At 43.2% G+C, this 21018-nt stretch overlaps 2 protein-coding genes across 2 annotated transcripts in view; one reads left to right on the plus strand and one right to left on the minus strand.

Moving 5' to 3' along the window:
• Nucleotides 1–4983: 4983 nt before the first annotated feature.
• On the minus strand, nt 4984–8610 carry tmem218 (transmembrane protein 218). The gene is made up of 3 exons (XM_028984260.1): nt 7752–8610; nt 7447–7549; nt 4984–5564 (listed from the first exon to the last, which is right to left on the minus strand). Exons 1-3 carry the CDS (start codon nt 7859–7861, stop codon nt 5430–5432), a joined length of 348 nt encoding a protein of 115 aa, XP_028840093.1. The 5' UTR covers nt 7862–8610; the 3' UTR covers nt 4984–5429.
• A 211-nt stretch (nt 8611–8821) lies between these two features.
• Nucleotides 8822–21018, plus strand: part of pknox2 (pbx/knotted 1 homeobox 2) — a 49383-nt gene continuing 37186 nt past the window's right edge. Inside the window, exon 1 of the mRNA XM_028983290.1 lies at nt 8822–8914. The gene's annotated coding sequence lies outside the window, so the exon portion shown is untranslated. The remainder of the gene's footprint in view (nt 8915–21018) is intronic.

Consider the following 21018-nt stretch of genomic DNA (forward strand, 5'->3'; position numbering starts at 1 on the left):
CCATGCTGTGAGTGGAGCTCAGGGGATTGGGGAGCGAGGGTGCCGTCTTCTCCAACAACATCTGTGTCATTCGTTCTGCACGTACCGTGCCATGGAAATCAAGTCAGTGGGCGGGGCAAGGCGCTGAGTGGGGCTCATTTAGCGTGCAAGATCAGTACCATTAATCAAGTGTCTACTAGGTGACTGATCAAAATCCTCCACAATGACATTCTCTCGGGCTTAAAACATCAAACGGCCTGAAATGTGTGGCGCTACACCCATTGGCTCTTGTCACTGACTGGAGGGAAACAGGCAACCCTCCCATCCTAGTGTTGCTTCAGCACGCCATTCACTGAAAAGGTTCAGTGGTGGGGGGTGTTTTCAAACAAAACTGACCCTCTCCAATGGCTTCTACCATGCGACTGCCATAAAAGGCCATGTCTTTGTTGGCCGTCGTTCTGCTTTGCCCAACAAGATATTTCTGTCTCCTTTCTTGTTTCCTGAAAATAATCAAATTATCGAAGAGCATGACAGAACCAGGGGGACAATCTCGCCGACAGGACCGGTGGCAATTCATTGTGTCCGATGGGCGATTTCAATCTCCTGACCCAACGTATCAATTATCTGGCGCCGAGAACGCCGTTTCCCTTTGATTGCCTAAGACGGGGAGCGAGACTGGGCTCACAAAAGACTTTTTTTTTAAAACCCCCCCCTTTCCTTTCTTCAGTAGCGCCACATTCAAAACCACCCCGTTCCGTCTTTCACACTAGCCAGTCGAAATTTGTTGCTCGTTTCTCGCACAGTATGAGTCTCATACAGCATCGCGGCTCAATTGTTGAAGCCGGGCAAAAAAAAAAAAAGAGTGACTTGTCGCTTGCGCTCTTGGCCTGGCGCGATGCGACGCTTCTCGGTCCAGCAGCTTTTAACACTTTGCGGGAACGGAGGTGCCATGCTGAACTTGTGGCCCTGACTTACTCTTGTGCTGCAGAAACCTCTTGACTGGTTTCAGGTTTGTCCTTCTTGCTAATGGAGGTCAGAAGCATGTAGTCCCGGGAAGCTCATGGCACAAGTAACCTTAAAAGCACTCAAGCGATTTGAAGGCTTATTTTCCTCACCTGTAAACATATTTGTATGCATCTAGTTGTCCAAATCTGCCTGATGTGGGGCATGTGGGGTTTGTTTCCAAACTTTCTATACTTCCAATACCATGTGTTGTCCAGTGTGATCCACAGTCCTTATCATTTATTATAAGAGGTTGTTCACAGTGTGTAGATAAGGAGTAGAAATTTGGAATAAATTCAAACATTTTATCAAAAACAATATCATCATGATATTAATTCAGAATGACAAGATTGTAATTACAGAATGTTAGACGTGAAACTTGATACATTTCAAGACACTATGATGGAGTGAATGATAGAGAACAGACATATGTTTAATATTATGGTGATGAAAATAACCTTAATTTCCTCCAACTGTTGCTCTTGTTCTAAAATAACTTAACTTTCTTATTTTAAATTTGATAATAATAATGAGGTATGGCTCTCCAGATATCTATAGTTTGTATATGAATTCCATTTGATTAAGTATCACAGGAAGACCACTAATCTTGTTCAGACTTTGCAGTCCATCCAGCTGGGACATTAAGGAAATTGAACCCTTGAAAAGGGGACCACAAACGTTGTAAATTTTTATATGGCCCTTTTCACCATGTATCAAACATATGCACAATAATCTGTAAATACTGATTGTAAGTCGCTCTGGATAAGGGCATCTGATAAATGTCATAAATGTAAATGTAAAATGTAATCTATCTAATAAAGCATCTTCCTTACTTTGCTTTAAGTTTTGCTAACTTTCCTACTCACTTTCAACAACCATGCAGTCCTGCCTCCTGAGCCCATTCCGGGACACTGAGAGCAAGGCAAGGACTCAACCAGGATGGAACACCACACCACTGCAGCTTTTAAGTTTTTTGGATGTTGTAATGTATATATGTATTTTCAGGCCTTGTGTTGAGCACAAGGTCTTCCTGTGTTCCTGGGTTGGCAGAGATGTTGGATAGGTATGGTATGCCAGACACATACCTAAAGCCAGATCTCTGTGCTGTTGAGCAGAGCTTGAATTGTCCAGTAGCTGTGGCCAGGAAGATAATTCTTGAATTTCCATATTCCCTTCATATTTCATGCAGGTTTGATGTGTAGCGCTCCGACAGCGACTGATTTTCTTAATGACCATATCCCGATTGCCCCCCCAAACATCCATATAATTGTGATACAAAGGCCCCATTATGTCTATGCCAACGCTGTGCCCCTATTATAGGTGGATGCTCTATCAGGACAAGTATCCCCCCCTCCATCATTGCTGCGGGACTCTGTCGAGGAAAGCAAAAAGAGCCACACTTCGGCCCCATGTAGAGGTGTCAGGTCATAGCAGCGAGGGGTTATTGGAGACCACTCTGACCTCTAAATTGGGCCTTAATCTTTGCCTCTGGAGGCCAGGCTTTGTGGTAATCCCCTCCTGGGAGAGGGGTAGAGGCTGAGGTGCTGGCCGCCTGGGATTTGTTCCTGGGTGTGTGGGGTACTGACAGCACCCTCTGGCCTCACACAAAGGGTGTAATGGAGCGGGACCGGGCCGCAGTGAGAAAATGCGCTCTGCTGTCCCCCCGAAATACATCAGTGGTTGCCTGGCAACCTACTCCAACTTGAGCAGGAGCACTCCTGATCTGGCGCCGAGTCGCTGACTGCAGGCGCTCTTCTTTTTCCCCTGGAGATCCACTTTAGCTCGTGGTTTCATACATCTCGGCAGACACTTTTATTAGACCTTGCATCTTGTAGCGCGCAGGCCATGTGATGTAAGACAAATTGTCAATAAAACTTCTCATAAGAGGGCTCTCCTCTGGAAACGGAGAAAAGTGGCTGACGCCTCCGCTCCACGCGGGTCTTGGGATTGGCTGGGATCTAATTTAAAGTGAGCTAAAGGAGCACTCAACAGCAAATCCGGAGTTTAATGTGTGATTTCTTGTGTAAGGCCGGTTCAGCGGACGCATGTCTGTCTCCTCCGAGACCTCAGCAGCTGAAAAAAAAAGAAACGCATGCTGAATACATAAAGCAAAAACTGGTGGAGATGGAGCTCTATCCACCACTCTCACATACTGAACTTAGTGCAGCCGCATGTAAATCTAATAGGATAAAAAGGGGATAAAAATCTCATTACGCAATGTCATGTGAATGTCGATATTTAATGTATCCCAAAAGAATCTATTTGTGAAATCAGTAACTGTTGATTATGGAATATGGTTGGGGGTGGGGGGGGGGGGTGGGGGGCTCATTTAAGGAGGACATCAATGGACCGTCTTGAGCCCGGAGACGAGCACGGGTGGGACGGGGTGGGAGTGCATGAGAGTTCTGCTTCGGTGGATCACAATGCCAGGATCTCGGCCCCTCTCCCCTGCACCCCCCAAATCCACCACTGACACCCACATCCTGGGGTTCCGCTCACACCTCTCTTCCCCCACGTCTCTCTTGCCCTCGCTCCCTCTTCCTTGCTCACTCTCTCTTCCCCCACCCCGTTTCTTTGTGTGTCCAGCTGGCTGCCACACATACACACACAAAACCCCTCCCGCCTGAGACTCCCAATAGGGCCTGGTTCCCCAGACACTTTGTTCTGCCATTTTCCCAGAGAGAATTCTTCAACTGAAATGAAAATTAAGAGGGACCAGATACAAAAAAAAAACAAAAACTAGAAGATGGGTCAGACACAGACAAAAATTTTTAAAGATCTATATTTTAACAGAAACACAGGTACACAGGTATGGAACTGTAGTTCAAATGTGTAGCTATTTATGGTGCAAATTGTACCTGAAAATATAAAATATTTCCCTTTTCAAATAACTTTTACCTTCTAAATTAAAAAATCAACATTTACCTTTGTGGGTAGATCATTTTGATATTTGTCTTTAAAGCAGGGACAAGTCTGACATAAAATTGGATAAAAAATTTTATCCAACCCCCTCCCTTTCCTCCAAAAAATGGTGTATTTACATACACAGCAAAACACTTAACTGCAATCTGGAAACATTGTAATTACAAGATTTATGGCTGGCATAGAGCCCTGCATGAATTAATCCAGCGATACCCACCTTGCACGCCAATTCTCAGCCTGTGTGAAATCTATAGCTGATCACCATGTAGAAAAGCCTCTGTGTTGAGATGTGGGCTGGAACTAATAGGATTGGATCTGATTCATTAGATTCTCTTTCATCATCCTGGTTGGAATTTCACCGCACGTCCCACAAGACTCCCCACTTTTAACAAGAGCTCAGAGAATGCGGGGTGTGCAGGCCCATGTAATTGAGCCCAAAATTGTGGGTTCATCTCTCCCCATGCACAGCTCCAATGCTTCAATGGCTTGCCATTTTTGAATAAAGCAGTGGATAAGGCACAGGGGACGTTTGCAAGCATGAGTTGCTATTCAAGGGGAATTGAAAATGAGACTCTTGAAAAACTGCCTTTAGATCTGTCTTATTTTTTGTTAGGGTAAAATGCTGAAATTACAGCTTTACCCGTTTTTGTTCACCTCAAGCTTTGCTTAGTCAAGAGGCTAATACTTCACTCATACATGGATGCAATTTATGGTATTTGGTCATTTGCACTACATCATACAGGCCTACATTCATACTCAAGATGGGTTAAATGCTGTGTATCACATGTGACAATCACTTCACTTTTAACTTTTTTTTTTTTTTTTAAGATATGGGTACTAAAACATACCTTCATGTTCTTATCTTTCTGTTCCAAAATTAATCTCAACATATTTAATTTTGCACCAATGTCAGTTGAAGTAGCACATGCTACTTAGAAATGTGCGCACACACACACACTCACACACACACACACACACATATATATATAAAAAACTACAAACCTGTAAAACATTACAATTACGTACGGCATACATGTGTGTAGTGAAATCCCACAAGGTTAATGATATTTAAAGCATTCACCCAATTCAACAACTTTATTGAAGAATTATAAGCACTTGCACACTTTCTCAGTTCTTTCATTGTAATTTTGAAATAATAATTCTGTTAATAAAACTATCAACTCCTCTTATAAGACAAAAAAATAAATATCTATCTCTATTTAAAAAACATTTAACAAATGAACGAAAAACAGCAATGTAGATTTGTTGACCTAAAAATGAACAAAAACTGGAAGAAAACGCCTAAATTGTCAGTTATGCTACTTCTGTTTTTCTGCCATTGCACCATCTGAATTCTTCACGTGTCACATAAGCCTCTCTGTGTTTAAATGTTTCAATGTTTACTGTGTCTTTCATTGAGGTCCAAGGAAAATAAAAAAAAAAAAAAACACTAAGGCCTCTTGTTGGTCCTTGTCATCTTGAGCAGTAAACATTGACGAGAAGCCTGGCCAACTTGGCCTTTTGCTCTAGTGCATTCTTAAGGGCTTGGCATAAACTGGCTCCAGGAAATGCAGGGGCAGTAGCATGAAGAGCGCTGCCAGGAACACCACGCTCACTAAGGACAGAAGAACGTAGCGGCCAATGAAGAGACTGTCCACGATCTGCAACATAAGAGAAGTGCACATGCGCATTAACAACAGAGTAACGCTGAGATATTCCTACGCTTCAGACGAATGCAGTTGCAGGCTCCTGCCACCAGATGTCAGAAGAGTGCCACTAAATCCACTGGATTGATGGCTTACCAGCATGGGAACATAGGATTTTGTTGATCTTTGTGTTTAGAATGAATGGATTTCATTTCATTTATTTTCATTTCACTTAATAAGCATAGGAGCAATTTAATTTCTAAAGAAAAAGTGGTACACACCTGCCTATGAACCAGAAGACCACCAAGTTCAAACCCCACTTAGTACTGTTGTGTCCTTGAGCAAGACACTTGGGGGACTGTCCCTGTAACTACCAACTGTAACTCGCGTCTGCTAAATGCTGTAAATGTAAGTGAATTAATATTATGTAAGATATAATTACCTAATAACTGCTCTCTAATGTACAGAACAATGAATGGCATGTTGCAACATTCAAACATCAAACATGTGAACAATTACAATCACTTGACTTTACACATGCATGCATAGTGTTTCAAGAAAAAGACAATATATAGTGAACGGAGGTGGAGTCGAACACCAAATATAAAGCCGTCTCCCTCAGGAGCAGCTGGGATGTGTGAAGGCCAAATCATACGAGAGGGCAGCAGCCAACTGCCAGCTAAAGACCAGACCGAAGGGGGGAGGGCATTGTCTCTAGCGGATGCGGTGTTCTCTCGTTTAACGCATCTCACTTTCTAATTCGCCAATTAGTCAGCTAGCGATGCACAGTGCTGGGGCCATGTTTTATTAATGTGCAATCGAACGTTCTGTACGGGCCCCCTGTTTGGGGTCGGCCTAATTGGCACTGTGATATCATGCTTTTGTGAAGCTTGCAAAAAAGGGCTCGCAATACCTTGTCGCTCGTTAACAAGAGTTCACAAATATACATTTTAGTTTAAGTTAAATATTCACTGGTCGGGCATGACACATATAACCATATTAATCTAAATGAGAAACTGAATAATTCATGGTTTAAAACTCTCACCAAAGAAGGATTAATAAGCACAGTTCACTCGAACTGACCAACCCTGGCTTTCCTTTCCAGTAAAACAGGCTTCTTTGAGAATAAGCTGGAAGCAGTGGAGCGTCCTGGCTGGTATCCTCAGTCAGTGCAGCTCTGTGCTGCTGCCGAGAGATTAACCAGGCTGGGTCTACCACATGCAGGGTGGTAGTAGCCTAGTGGGTAACACACTCACCTATGAACCAGAAGACCCAGGTTCAAATCCCACTTACTACCATTGTGCCCCTGAGCAAGACACTTAACCCTAAATTGCTCCAGGGGGGGACTGTCCCTGTAACTACTGATTGTAAGTCGTTCTGGACAAGGGCGTCTGATAAATGCTGTAAATGCTTCTTGAAAAGTCTGCATAAGCAGGTAAAAAAAAAAAAATAAAAAAAAAAAATAACTGTGTCGTTCAGTTGGCTTTAATCAAAGTCCAAATAATTACATTTACATTTGCAGCATTTATCAGATGCCCTTATCCGGGGCAACTTATAATCAGTAGTTACAGGGAAAGTCCCTGGAGCAACTAAGGGTTAAGTGTCTTGCTCATGGACACAATGGTAGTAAGTGGGGTTTGAACCTGGGTCTTCATAGGCGAATGAGTTAACCACTAGGCTACTACCACCCCATAAATAATTGGTATTTCACTTGCTTCTGTAATACAGTGACAAGTGAATGAATTCACGTGATTAAAACCACTATTGATTTGCTGTGGTTTGTCCCAAAAAGAGAAATCAAAAAGTTGGTGCACAAGCATTTTCCGAAGTAGCTGCACATCTGTATTGTTTCCAGCTCGATTCATCCGTGTCTGCTTGTGTGGCGAGGTATTCCTACCTGCACTTCTTTCACAGGAGAGGGTGCCTCAGCAGCGCGGGGAAAAAACACCAGGATCAAGGTGGCAATTAGTGCCAGGAGTAAAATGGGGATTATGCCCAGTCTTGGCCAGAACAGAAACACACAATCACAAACCAGTTTCAAAAACGAACAAGTCAGCAAATTAAAATGTCATCTTTGTTTGATGAATTGGCATAGAACTTTAGCAACATAAAAGCCCATACATGATGACATATAATAAAAAATATATATTAACACAAGGCATACATTAGAAATGAAGTGTGAAGCACGTCATAATGTCTTACTTTGTTGCACCTGATGCTCTTGACAGCAACATAATAAACGCCAGAGCCACAATCCATATGACAATAATAATAAAAACACCAGCCCCTACTCCCAACACGAGAGTAGCCATTTCTCAATAATAAAAACTTTAAATCAAGCTTCACTTCTGCTGCTTATGGAAACGCTGTCTAGGACATGATCTGTGAGCAGTAAGAATCTTTTTTTCCAGTTTGGATCAGATTATTTCACTCCTGTATAAAATTAAGCCAGACCATTAATACGTGTACCGACACGTTAACCAATTCGACCCTGAAAAGTCATCAAGTATTTAACTAAAGCAGCAAGGCGTAGATGTCAACTCAACCAACGTGGGCGGAATAATATATCGCCCTGGACGGTGAACAATACTAGCAATACCGCTAATATATAAAGCTAACTCAGCAAGCAAACCAGTTACCCAGCAAAGCTAAACAAAACGCGCGTCAATGTTCCGATCTATTATGTAACTAGATGTATATACCAATAAGACATAGAAATAGCTTTAATTTTAGGATTCTTTACTGTCCAGCATGTCGATGCTAATCTCCTTGGCTACTTAAGCAACGACAAAGACAGCCAACCTGCCCGCAAGCGGCCAATCAAATCGAGGCAGTGGGCGCACTGCATGCTGGGAGTTGTAGTGTTTTAACCGTGTTCCGCGTACTACACCCACACATTTCGCTGTTCTTTTTTTGAATAATTCAGTCAGTTGACGAAATGTCCTTTCTTTCATTAAATTTACTCAAGTTACAGACTGGCGAGTTTTGATGAGACCACACATTAGGCTCTAATTAAAACGGTAGGTTTTGTCATTATTATGATCACTATTATTCGACTTTTGAATAAATGAATAGCGTCTATGAGTAAAGTGCAGCCCTGCAAAGGTTCGATCCTTTCCAGCTCCGGCGCGGTGCAAGTGATAATCCGCGCCGACAGGGGGCCGGCGGGCACCGCGCGTAATGAGGCGGGGGACGCGGGGCGCGGGGCCCGGGGTGCGCGGCGCGCCACCGGCAGCGCGGCGGAGGTGCAGGCAGAAAGGGGGGGATGGTGGGAGGGGTCTCGCATGGCAGACGTCACCGCCTGTGTAGGGGAGTATAGGCTGTGTTGTCAGCCTGGTGTCAGTCTGATGAAGATTGGCATTCAGGTAAGCTGTCATTCATTTCCAATGTCAGAGCGCAGACCGAGCTAACACTCCAGCGCCTCTTTTTCTTTTTTTTTTCTTTTTTTCTTTCTTTTTTTTTTCTCTCTCTCTCTCTCTCTCTCCTCCGCTCTCATTACAAAAGGCTGGACATTATTCATACAGACAGGGCCATGGCAGAGAGAGAGAGAGAGGGAGAGAGAGAGAGGGAGGAGGAGGGAGAGAGAGACTGAGTGAGCTGGAGGGAGGGAGGAAGAGAGGAAAAGAGGAGAAAAAGAGAAGGGATTTGTGTGTGTGTGTGCGTGCGTGTGTGTGTGTGTTGCCGAGGTGCGGTGCCTGCCTGGATTATTTTGGCGCGTTGCTGCGTTTGGATTTGAAAATTTATGGTAAATTGCTGGCAACGTGGGAAGCTCCCGTTATAATGGGCTTTTCGGGGTTTTTTTTTTCTTTCTTCTTTCTTTGCTTGTTTCGTGTCGGCGCGCTTGCAAACATGTTACGCAACGCCGCGCGATATTTATTAATGGTCGTAAATGATTTGCATGGACTAGTTAGTTCGTGGTTAAGAGCGGTAAATGTTAAATGCTCCCCCTTTCGTGAATAAAGGTTTTCGGAGACGAGCTGGCTGGGTGAACGCGGCATGTGTGATGTCTGTGGCATTTTGCGCGTTATGTCCATTTCCTGCGATTAAAAAAAGGGCCGTGTGTGCGTGTGTGTCTTTTTAAAAGTTAATAATCTCGCACTGTTGTACATGGGTGCGGCAAATATCGCGAACTTTTGGTTAATGGACCGACTTTTTAAAAAAAAAAAAGTTTCTGACAAATATGCAGTTCAATATTTTTAAATATTGTGTTAAAAAGTGTGTTAAAATAAGTCACTGAATTGGTGTCTATATATATATTTTTTTTAATTAGTTTACCGTAAGAATCAATCAGCTATGTCTTACAAATAATATTAGTTGCATGTGTATTGAAGTTGTTAAATGTTATTTTTTTGGTCATATTCCATACATAGGATTACAGATTCGATCCGGTCAGGTTGTGTGAAATTACATTTGAACATAGAAATCAAGTACATTTAGAATATTCTTTTTTTTATGGCTTCCTTGCATGTACACTGACTACAGTTATTAAAATACATTAAAATAACCAATGTGTGTGTAGCCCAGTTAGCGTAAGCGTTTGTACCAGACAGCTATGAACCCAGGCACGCTGCAGTTGTGAAGCTCTTGTGGGTGAATTTCATCCCAAGACTGTTACTGCATCCCAGGTGGGATTTATTCCCCACAAAACGCCGCTTTCATACGCATTCGCTCAGATACTGTGCGGCAACATCTGCCAGCCGCTGTGCACTGCAGAGTGTTTATGAATTGTTTCTTGTCCCGGGCGGGGAGCAGCTATTTAAAGTAAATCAGGATTCTGACACATGTGGAAATGGGGGGAATCTGAGGAATGCTCTTTTCACCCCAGCACGTCCAATAAACGAAAAGTTGTCAAGTATAAAAGTTTTTTTATTTTTATATTTGCCAGTCAGTGCTAATAAAAGTGTTATTACACGCCCATGCAAAAGTGTTATTACAAGTGCCCATGCAAAAAAAAAAAACACTGCAATTTTTTATTTTCTTATGTGCACCAAGTTTTGAAGACTAACACTGTAGGGCCGTAATGTCGGCTGTCTGATAAATATGAGATGCTGAATGGGGACGATGCTGCAGTCCCTGCTGGGATCTTAATTGATGATTTCTGCCATTGGACAACCAGCCCAGGGGCAAAAGCTGCAGCCCCAAAACAGCCAGGCGTATATTTGCATATCCCCATTCCCCCACATTACGGGCAAATTACATTGTGAGGCGCAATTTTCTAGGTCCTGCAGCTTTTTTGGGATAATCACTAATAAAAGAGATTTAGCCTCCCCAAATGAAGGAAATAAACAGAGCGGGAAGAGCATATGTTAATAAACCAATTCAGGCACTTACGTGCTGCCGTAAAACTATTTAGAAAATTGAATTTGCCTTACTGTCTGTCATTTTCTGTCTCTACAACCAACCTAATGTCACCTTAGTGATGCCATTTTAAGTTTCCTCCTGCCCAGCACCATTATGACTTGTGGATCATGTACAGCTAATAGTCTTTTTCGTCATATCCTTATTGGCAGGCAATGGAAGATGTTTTCGCCCCTTTGTAGTTTCCTGGTGAGCAGAAAGAATCATGTCAGAATTATTCATGAAGGCCTTGTCTGCTGGGCCCTGCTTTCGAACTCGTCAAGGTCTTGTATAAGCTTGTATGAGTCAATTTTTTTTTTTACATTTTTCCCCCTTTTCCTTTTTCTTACGCATGCTTTTTTTCATCATGCGCAATTCACATGCAGGTGGCCTCTGTAGGGCCGGCAGGAATCACTAAGCCCTGTTGATCCCAATGGCTCTCAGAGGAGCCGGGGCCTGCTATTACCATCGAGCGGCCTCACCGCTCGCCCTCCTGCCCCTGGCCAGGTGCTCCGCCGGTTGGTGAAGTGGGCAAGTCCCCGGTTCCGCCGGATTTATGCAGATGGAGGCAGGCTGGACATATTTTATAATCACCCCGTACTTCACTGCACATCAAAAAGTCCCAGAGTAAATCGGAACACAGGCTCAATATAAGTACACAGCATGGAATGAGAGCATGAACTGTAATGTTGGTTTTGTGACTAATGTTCTTTAAAAAGTAAGATCAAAAAGTATGATACAGATATAGATATCGCATTAATTTTATAATAAGGTAATAATAAATGCATACATATTACTTACAATAATATCATGTTCAGAATTGCGTTGTGGTGGCTTTTGTTGTTTTTGTTGTTTTGTGTTTTTTTATCACACTGATATGGGAATATTTCTTTCTTTCTGGAGGAAGAGGGGAGGAAATAATTACTACAGAATGATCAAAAGCAAAAATCAAATTACCAAAAGCTTATTATTAATTCTGCATTTAAAGACCTCTGACAAGACTGTAAACCTCCGAGCTCCTTTGTTCTTATTTCTTGTGGAATGCTGATAATCCTCATAAAGATATGCTGCCTCAGCACGAGAATTATTGGGTCCTGGCAGCAAATCCGGAATTTATTATGTTTAGGTGCCTTGGCCGTAGCCGAGCAGGGTCGAGGTTAAAAAATATTTGATTTGAATTCAAAACTGGAGATCAAAAGAGAAAAGAGATACGCCGCCCCTTGGCCGACTTTTCCCCCCTCTGTGCCATCAAATGAGCGATCGCGTGTACAAATATCCCAAATTCCCCGTCGTATCAGGACCGCGTGCTGCGGGTGGGAGGGACTGGCAGAGACTGGCAGCTGGGAAGAGTTTAGGTGACACTTTAAATCTCTTTCAGCGAGGTGCAGTATGTTAGGCGCAGCTCTCACGTGTTCTGGACATTTCGCACGTCCCTCCTTCGCAAAGTCGCTCGGCCACTTAGGCTCAAGGCCTAGAGGGAGGCTTTCCGGTGATCCAGCGCTCCTCGCATCGATCCTCGCATGTCCCACCCTGCCCGGTGCGTGATAATGGCCTAGAGGTTGTCGAACTTGGAAGTAGGCTGCGCTGAGCCCTTATCATTTTTCTTCCGTGTTCTCTCCAGTCGACTCATGCAGCTTCACAGTCTGCCCCACTGCTAGACAGTTTAGGCTGTTTGAGGGCCAAAAGGGGCATTAGGCGCTGGAAGTCATCGGAATATAATTCACCGAAACGAATTACTTGTTGACGTTGATGCTCATGCCTGGCAGCTTCCGCGTCCTGTAAGAGCTCTGCAATTGTCTGTCAATCTAGATAAGTGGATGTGCATTTTATTTTCCAGAGCAGTATATTACTCCTGCTTTATGAGGTGTTTATCCCCCAAATGCTTTAAGGACTACCATTTTATCCTCGCCATATAATGCATTAAGGCGGGTTGACCACAGTGAGACTGTGATGGCCTTGGACCTTTCGACTCTGCTGTGGATTTTTTATTTTTTTTTTTGCTGGAAGGGGCTCTTACCACAATTCAATATCAGATTTGACATCTAACTGGCATTTATTGAGGCGCATCTAAAGTCACAGTCTGATATGCACTCAAGTTCACGTTGATCACTTGTGTGCTGTAGGCGTCGACACAAAGCTGAAGGCCAACTTCTATAGATCTGCACACAGCAGAGATAGTCTTTACTCCGGTATAGAACTAGAGGTGCTTGTGTGTCCAGAAATGCCTCATCTTGTATTAATTCAGTTAAAAAACACTACGTCCAGCGGAGAAATATTAAAACACTTTATTTGCCATTGCCTTTCTAGTATACAGTGACATGTCCAAAGCACGTCTCACAAACAGTTGCCTGTTTCCTCTCACTTCGTCTTTTTCTACAAAGATACACCAATGCCATTTTTTTCTATGTTTCTTGTGTTTCTGAATGCTGAATTTAGCTGGATAATAGTCAACGGAACTCAAACACATTGAAACTAGAGTAACAAGACTATTTTGAAAAGACCAAGATGTCCGTGTGAAAAAATATAATAATCAAAGGAAATATAAAAACTATCTAACACGGCCTCAAGTTGATTCAATTTATGGTCGTTGCTAAATGAGCATGTATATATAGTACTGCGCTTTGTTCAAATGCAGTTATAAAACACCATGAAAAATGTACGGAATGCGTCGCACTGGAACGTTTGGGCAGAGTTTCATGGCTTTCATTACTTTTCTTCTCCTTCTGCATCCAGGACACGTTCAAGTTCATCGGCTTCGGTAAACAACAGAGTGTGAGCATTCTCACATTACTTTCAAAGCTTAGGCCCCAGCCCATGTCTACAGGATTTGTTTTCCCGAATGGCATGAAAACCAAGGTTAATACAGTCCTTCACACTCCCCCTCCGCCCACCGACAGCATATGTGCACATACAGTTGCCGGGTGCGACAGCGGCGCGCATTACCGTCCGGGACCGCCTCTGCCGGCCGCTTTGTAGCGTCTATGAATATGCGGCGCACTAAAAAGTTCACCCGTCGGAGGGAAGAATAAATAAAAGCTCTCGCCACGAGGTACACCAGTATGAAATATGCATCGTTTTCGGATTTCTGTTTTCTGCTGGGCACCTCTTTCCGTTGTTCCGGCTGTAGAAATACCGCGAGTCATTAAAGACGAATGAAATACACAAGCGGCGAGGCCATCTTGGACGGCGGGGCCGCTCCTCCAACTCCTGGGACTGTGTGCGTTACCTACGAAGCCTGAAATCTGCATCAAACCACAACCTCACAGGTTTAGATGGAATTGCTGATGCTCTTGCAGGGGTTTCAAGCGTGGGGTGGTAGTAGCCTAGCGGGTAAAACACTCGCCTATGAACCAGAAGACCCAGGTTCAAATCCCACTTACTACCATTGTGTCCCTGAGCAAGACACTTAACCCTAAGTTGCTCCAGGGGGGGACTGTCCCTGTAACTACTGATTGTAAGTCGCTCTGGATAAGTATGATAAATGCTGTAAATGTAAATGTAAAAAGCGTGGCTGCATGCTGTGCGTTTCCTATAGTTACGGGCAGACGTTGGGGACAGACGCGGGTTCTATTCTGAGGGTTTTTTTGACTTGCCAATGGTCGCTCAACAGTCTCTCCACATCTTGTTCCTTTGTCCTATTTGGATGTATCCTGTTCCCTTTCAAGTGGCGCAGTAAACGGAGATTGTGGAATAAGGCGGCGGGTGTAGGTACTGTCGGCAGCGATCTTTCCCGCTGGAGAAAAACGAATCCTGCTCTCTGAAAGGCTGCAACGCTCTGTGTTTGCATTTAGAGAGCTGGTGGAGTTCTTAGAATTTTGGACAAAGCCAAGATGACTGGAGGATTTGTCAACAGGATTTGCCTAATGCCATTTTGCTACGCCACCACGAAAACTTTCCCTGTAAATGAGGTGTTTAGGTAGTTTAATGAATCATGATATCTTGATCTTAATTCCACCAATTGCCGTGCGGCTCCATGCAGTGGCAGAGGACATGCTGAAACAATGAAGATCAAAAGCCGCCTTCGGCTTTGGCTTCCTGCTGTGAGGTTCGTCGTCTACATCTTTTATAGTTCATAATCAGCAATGCACAGGGACACACAGAGATGTTTACAATGTTGAAAAGATTTTTGCATTGTTCTTGTAGCATAAAGGGATGGCCACTGATATCAATATCCAATCAAAAACTGCTCAGCTTGCTTACTCGCATTTTATTCAGTCTTTTCTCAGTTAGTCCAAATAATCAGCGTTATCAGTTGTCATCAGCCCCGAAGATGTCACATCCAGATTCTGTCACATCCGGATGTCACAAAGATGCTGTGGCATGACACTTTTAAAGGCAGTTTAAAGAAGACAGACTTGAGTGGGAAAGGACATTTATATACATGGAGGCCTCAGCACTGGCAGTAGACAGAATTGGGGTGTTAGTAGACTAGTGGGTAACACACTCGAGTATGAACCAGAAAACCCAGGTTCAAATCCCTCTATATACAGAGCTATATGGAGGCCTCAGCACTGGCAGTAGACAGATTTAGGGTGCTAGTAGACTAGTGGGTAACACACTCGAGTATGAACCAGAAAACCCAGGTTCAAATCCCTCTATGTACAGAGCTATATGGAGGCCTCAGCACTGGCAGTAGACAGAATTAGTCATTTTGTCGTTTTGGTAGGTTATACTTTTGGAAGAGAAAGGTGAGGAATTTTCAAGTCTTTCCCGGTGGGTGTTGTATAAAAATGCTCTCGGCTTGCAAGAAAAAACAGTAGTTCTTCACATGCTACGTGTGCATGTGCATTGACAAAAAAAAAAAAAACCTCCGCAAGCTTGAGTGTGTAAAACCCCATCTGTTGCAATTTTATCAAAAGCATAATTCCTTCCCTCATTCCTCAAGTTCCTTGCTGATTGAATTAACCAATTAGTAGAGGTCTTTTCCGTTTCTAATTCTGAAGCCCAGCAGATAGTATAACGTGAGTGACAGCCAGATGTGAGTGCTGTCATCTTCACGATAATAAGCATTTTGGCTAATTGACATCCTGAAGGGAATAAAAAGCATGGCAATCACCAAGAGACACCCAGGGGTGAAAGTGGGTAACACACTCGCCCATGAAACAGAAGACCACAAAGTCACAGGGTGAAACTGTACTTGCAAATGCTTAACCCTGAGTGTCTCCGGGGGGGCTGTCCCAGTAACTACTGATGGTAAGTCTCTGGATAAGGGCTTCTGTTAAATGCCATACATGTGACATCTATTGGAAAGGAACATTGATTTGAGCAGTGTAGGTCAGGACGTTATTGGTTATGGAGGTGGCCACTAGTGTACAGGGAATAGGATTTTATTTCTCATCTGTTTTTACGTACGTCTGTAAATGAAAAAAGAAAAATGCCAGCTGCAGCAGTAGGGACGTTTGCCCCTGAAAAGGAGCCCTGGAGTAAAATGGCGAGAGGCTTAACGTGCTTAAATTTGATCTGAACACCCACACATGACTCCAGAATCATTTTATAAATAATGCGTCTGACTGTCACTGCTGGTTTGTCCGGGCCAGTCTCTGCGAATCGACGTTTGTAGCAGCGAAATAAGAATTTCAGGCACATGTTTTAAAGCAGAAATCTCACATGGTGCTTCTTTTTAAAACACCTGTCTCTGTTTGCAATTTACAGTTTAACACAGACACTCATACACATAGTTGCATTGGGCTGGATGATTTCCGTGTGTGTGTGTGTGTCCTGAAACATTTTCCATAGCCTGGCCTGCTCTACTCCATTTGGATCTGATCTGGTCACTCAAAACCAGGTTCAGATGGGACGTCCGCTTGTATAACTTTATAACGCTGCCCTTCATATCTGAAGGCCTGATGACAGCTCGGCGCTAAAAGTAAAATTTAAACAGCTGTTGCTCGCGCGGGGTTAAATGTAGATGCAGCGATGTGGACCGCTGCCATCTTCTGGCTATAACAAGGGGTTACGATGACCTTTCTGTCAGGACAGGTGTTTTGGGACCTCTGCCTGTGCCCTGTAATGGGAGCACCTGGACTTCAGCCCTGATGAAAGGTAACCTGGACGTGGGTCATGTCTCCTTTTCCATTCCCTGCATCATGAAAGGGAAACCTCGAGGACCAATGGTTGATGGCCACCATTGCGAAAGTATTTTTAAACTTCAGAAGGTCACTTAATATGGCTTGTCACACCTCGGCCTCTCGGCTTTCTGGCATCCTTAATGACACCATGCCTCTCCTCCATCCCCTCCAACCCCACCTACATAAAACACTACTCCTGCTCAGGGATGAGGAAAGGGTTAACCCCTTCCTTCCTGCCGTGATGGAGGGTTAAAAACAGGGGTAAAGGTCATGCTGGCTTCAGAACCTGGAGGGGAATTCCGCCATTGTGTGCAGCAGCTGTAGGGTTGGTTCAGAGCGCTCAAACTGTAAAAGGCGAGAAAGGGAGTGTTTGGCAGGACACAGACAAGGACCTTTTAAGGTTTTCCAGTGCTGGTGAGCATCACAAAAAATAAAGGGGCCCAAGGAAGGCAGCTGGGGCTGAAGACTCAGATGAAAGCTCACTGTCTCTTGCTCTCCCACCCCTCCTCATCCCCAGTCCTCATTCCTCAAGTCCCAGGACAGGAAGCTTGCTGAGCAGCTCATGTCTGGTTTGGGAGAAGCCAGGGCTGGCAGTGGTCCAGGGTACCCTGGAGTTCTGGTAAAAGCGAAAGAGCATATGAGCTGTGTGAGGGAGACAGAAGGGCTGAAAGGGGCCTGCTGGACCGGGACGCTATCAAAAAGCTCCTTCTGTTATTTAGTACAGCAGATGACCCTTCATCATCCTCTACAGTATAAAATGAGCATGTCTTATCACTCTAGGGTGGTAGTAGCTTAGTGGGTATGAACCAGAAGACCCAGGTTCAAATCCCACTTACTACCATTGTGTCCCTGAGCAAGACACTTAACCCTCCAGTCTCCAGGGCGGGACTGTCCTACTGATTGTAACTACTGATTGTAAGTTGCATCTGATAAGACTGATTATGCAATCTGCTAAATGTTTAATGCATAATCATAACACATAATCATGTTAATACTAGTACAACTACTGCTATTACTACTAAAAGTGTTTATATAGTTTATTGCAAAAAGAAATCATACCATTTAAGAAAAACGACTAAATAAGTATTTATAAAGTATTTATAAATAAGTATTTCTACTCATTTAAGACTATGTTCTTTTTGCATATTTTCTTTGCATGTCATTACAACATTTCACAGCTATAATAGAGTGTAAAATGTGTGAGAAGATGTTAGGAGAGTGACAGCCCTCTGCTCACCAAACATATGGCACTTTTAATGGAGATATTAGGAACTGCATCTGGGACAAAATGGATGAATCCTTCATCCAGGGGTTGATTGGAGGGTGTGGCAACTAAAAACGGCAACCTTTCAAATATCGGGCAGGTCTTCTCAGAAGGTGCACAGACAACTGCAAGATCAAATGATTTTAATAATATTTTAGCATAGTTATAATAGTAATACTAGTAATACTAGTACTGACACTAATCATAATAATGAGGCGATCTTTATTTCTTGGGCTAATGCACAGTGATTAAGATGCATAGTGGTGGTAGCTCAGCTCCATGGGAATGCATCTGTGATATTGCGACCGAGAAAATGGTTACAAAAAAAGAGAGGAGAAAAAGCATGAAGTGAGACAAAGAGAATTTCAGTTCACAAAAGATAAGGCGATAGACTGGGGAATAAAATTTTTACTTCCAGCAGGACAGTGACCTGAAATACGTGGAATTGGAGAACGTTAAAAATAACAGCCTGGGCCGTACAGTCGATTATAGCGCTTATAACGGAGTAGCTGTTTGTGGTATCATGATACTTACAGCACCAAGGGGTTCAGAATAAGAGAAAAAAGTGTTTTTCTAATAATTTTGGTGATTTTTAAAAAATATATCTTTAGGGTTTCAATGAAGAAACTGGTGACGGTGATGAAGATGGAGTAAACATGGTGCTCTACTTTAAACTCGTATACGTTTGCCTATGCACAGCTGTATTATTTATGTCATGCTTGTAGCTGTGTGTTGCGTGTGTCTTTGTCCGCTGGTGTTGTGTCTGGTCCAGCTGCCTGCGTCAGCTGCGCTGTGGTTTAATGTGCAGTTAAAACCCCTCGCGACGCCAGCCTGGGTCCTGTTACCCCACTGGGAATACCTGCCATTGTCCTCAAAATCCCTCCTAATTCCTAAGAATTCTTCTTTTCCTGTTCTTAAACAGCCATAGGTTGAATCCTACCCAGTCTCTTTGTGGGCGCTGCATGAATAGATAGCAAATGTCTCCTGTCAGCACGCAGTGTGGGTCGATTCGATTAGTTCGTGTGCCATTCATGTGACGGTGTGTTTTTGTCTGGTGCAACACACGCAGGCTACTGAAACGAAGTAAAAGAAATGCCTCACTTTGTCAGCACACTGTTGATCCTGCTGTCTGGGTCGCTTTACAGCCATGCTGAGGTAGAACGGACGTGATTATTGCTGCGTTTTTAGGGCCAGGTTTAAACGTGTCGGACATGCTGTTGGTTTTATACGCGCTGTAATATTTTATAAACGGAGCATGTAGCTAATTTGTCTGAAGTACCATATGAATCGTTGAGGATTATACGGCCAGTGTAAAGTGCTTAATAACAACAGTCTGATATAAAAGGTTTTCATCGGTGCCTCCTGCCTCTTTTTTATGGGGGCGCCCCTACTTATCCTATACCTCAATAGACCAGAATCAGGAAATCTCAGCTCTGGAGTGCCTAGCGAGCCCCAGTTGAAAACTGGTGTGGGACGGAAATTCAAGCTGGCTTTGGTGCTCTTCTTTCCACATTTCAGAGGAATTCTGAGTGTAAATAAGGTGGATCCGTTAAATAAATAGAGTATTTAGTGCCTCTGATGTCTTTTTATCTGCTCTGTTTATGCTGAGCTTTGGTGATGGCCTGATTTCTGAACAACCACTAGCTCACTCCTAAACTAGACGTGAAAGAATGTTTTGCAACTGTCCTAAATGGAGATCAGGGTTTGGTAATGATCTGTGAGCATTTAGGCTGCCGACAAGAACGTACTGATGAATACAGTCAGACAGGTTTGAAGGTGCAGAACCCTCTTTATTTGTAAAAACGAGCAGAACACTTTTAAACTAGAGATAATACATATCAGCCCATAAATATACCTAGGTAATATTGTTCCAATAATAATTAAAGGAGTAAGTAATTCATAAGTATTAAAAGAAACACAATTATTTCATAATTAAAATGACTATTGTCTCTAATTCAGAACATGCTCCTTTTTTCCTTTTCTTTTGATCCTTTTTTCCCGTAGTTGTAACCTTTGAAGCTATGCAGCATGAAATACAACAAATGAACTTACTTATAGGGGTTGATCCCCATAAAAATAACACTCCAAGTAGCCACCCCATGATTTTTTTTTACAATGTTCCGTTTTGAAGACCCCTCCCCCCCAACAACCTCCAAGGCCGGTAATCCAAGTAGGAAATGTTTCGGATCTGAGCATTTACTGGTGTAAAAAAATCCCTCGATTTCCACTCTGAAATCTAGCAGACTGTGGGGTAGAAGGTCTCGCAGCGGACAGTTGTACAGTCAGATCCCACGACAATTTAGTGTAGCGTGTTGAGATGGGAACACATTAGGCTGAGTAATTGCACAATTATCTGTACAGTAACTTCACTTTAAGATGCATTAGCCATCCTTACGCAGTTGCAGTTTTGCTGTCTACTTCATTGTTGTGAACTGTTAAAAAGTGTTTCTGAAATATTTCATGATGTCTCGGTTTCATAAGAGACTGGAATACGTTTTACTGGCCATTCAAATGCATGATTAGTTGAAAATTCAGAGATGGGACGTGTGCCACATCTGGAATATTCTTAGTACAGATGTTGTGACTACTGCACGCTGGGTGTCGGTCGTGTAAAACTCAGGACTCATACACACGAGTGTAATGCGTTGCTCTTAAGAGGTTAAGCCAGAGCTCAGGATTTGTTGGTCTGTGATTGCAAACAATAGCTACTGACAGCACTGTGCTGCTGTCTTTATAAATAGGTATTTCTACTCATACTTCACTTGAAAGTTTTTTTAAGCATTGTACTGATGTACATATT

The sequence above is a fragment of the Denticeps clupeoides genome, chromosome 6, assembly GCF_900700375.1.
Source record: "Denticeps clupeoides chromosome 6, fDenClu1.1, whole genome shotgun sequence".
NCBI lineage: Eukaryota > Metazoa > Chordata > Actinopteri > Clupeiformes > Denticipitidae > Denticeps > Denticeps clupeoides.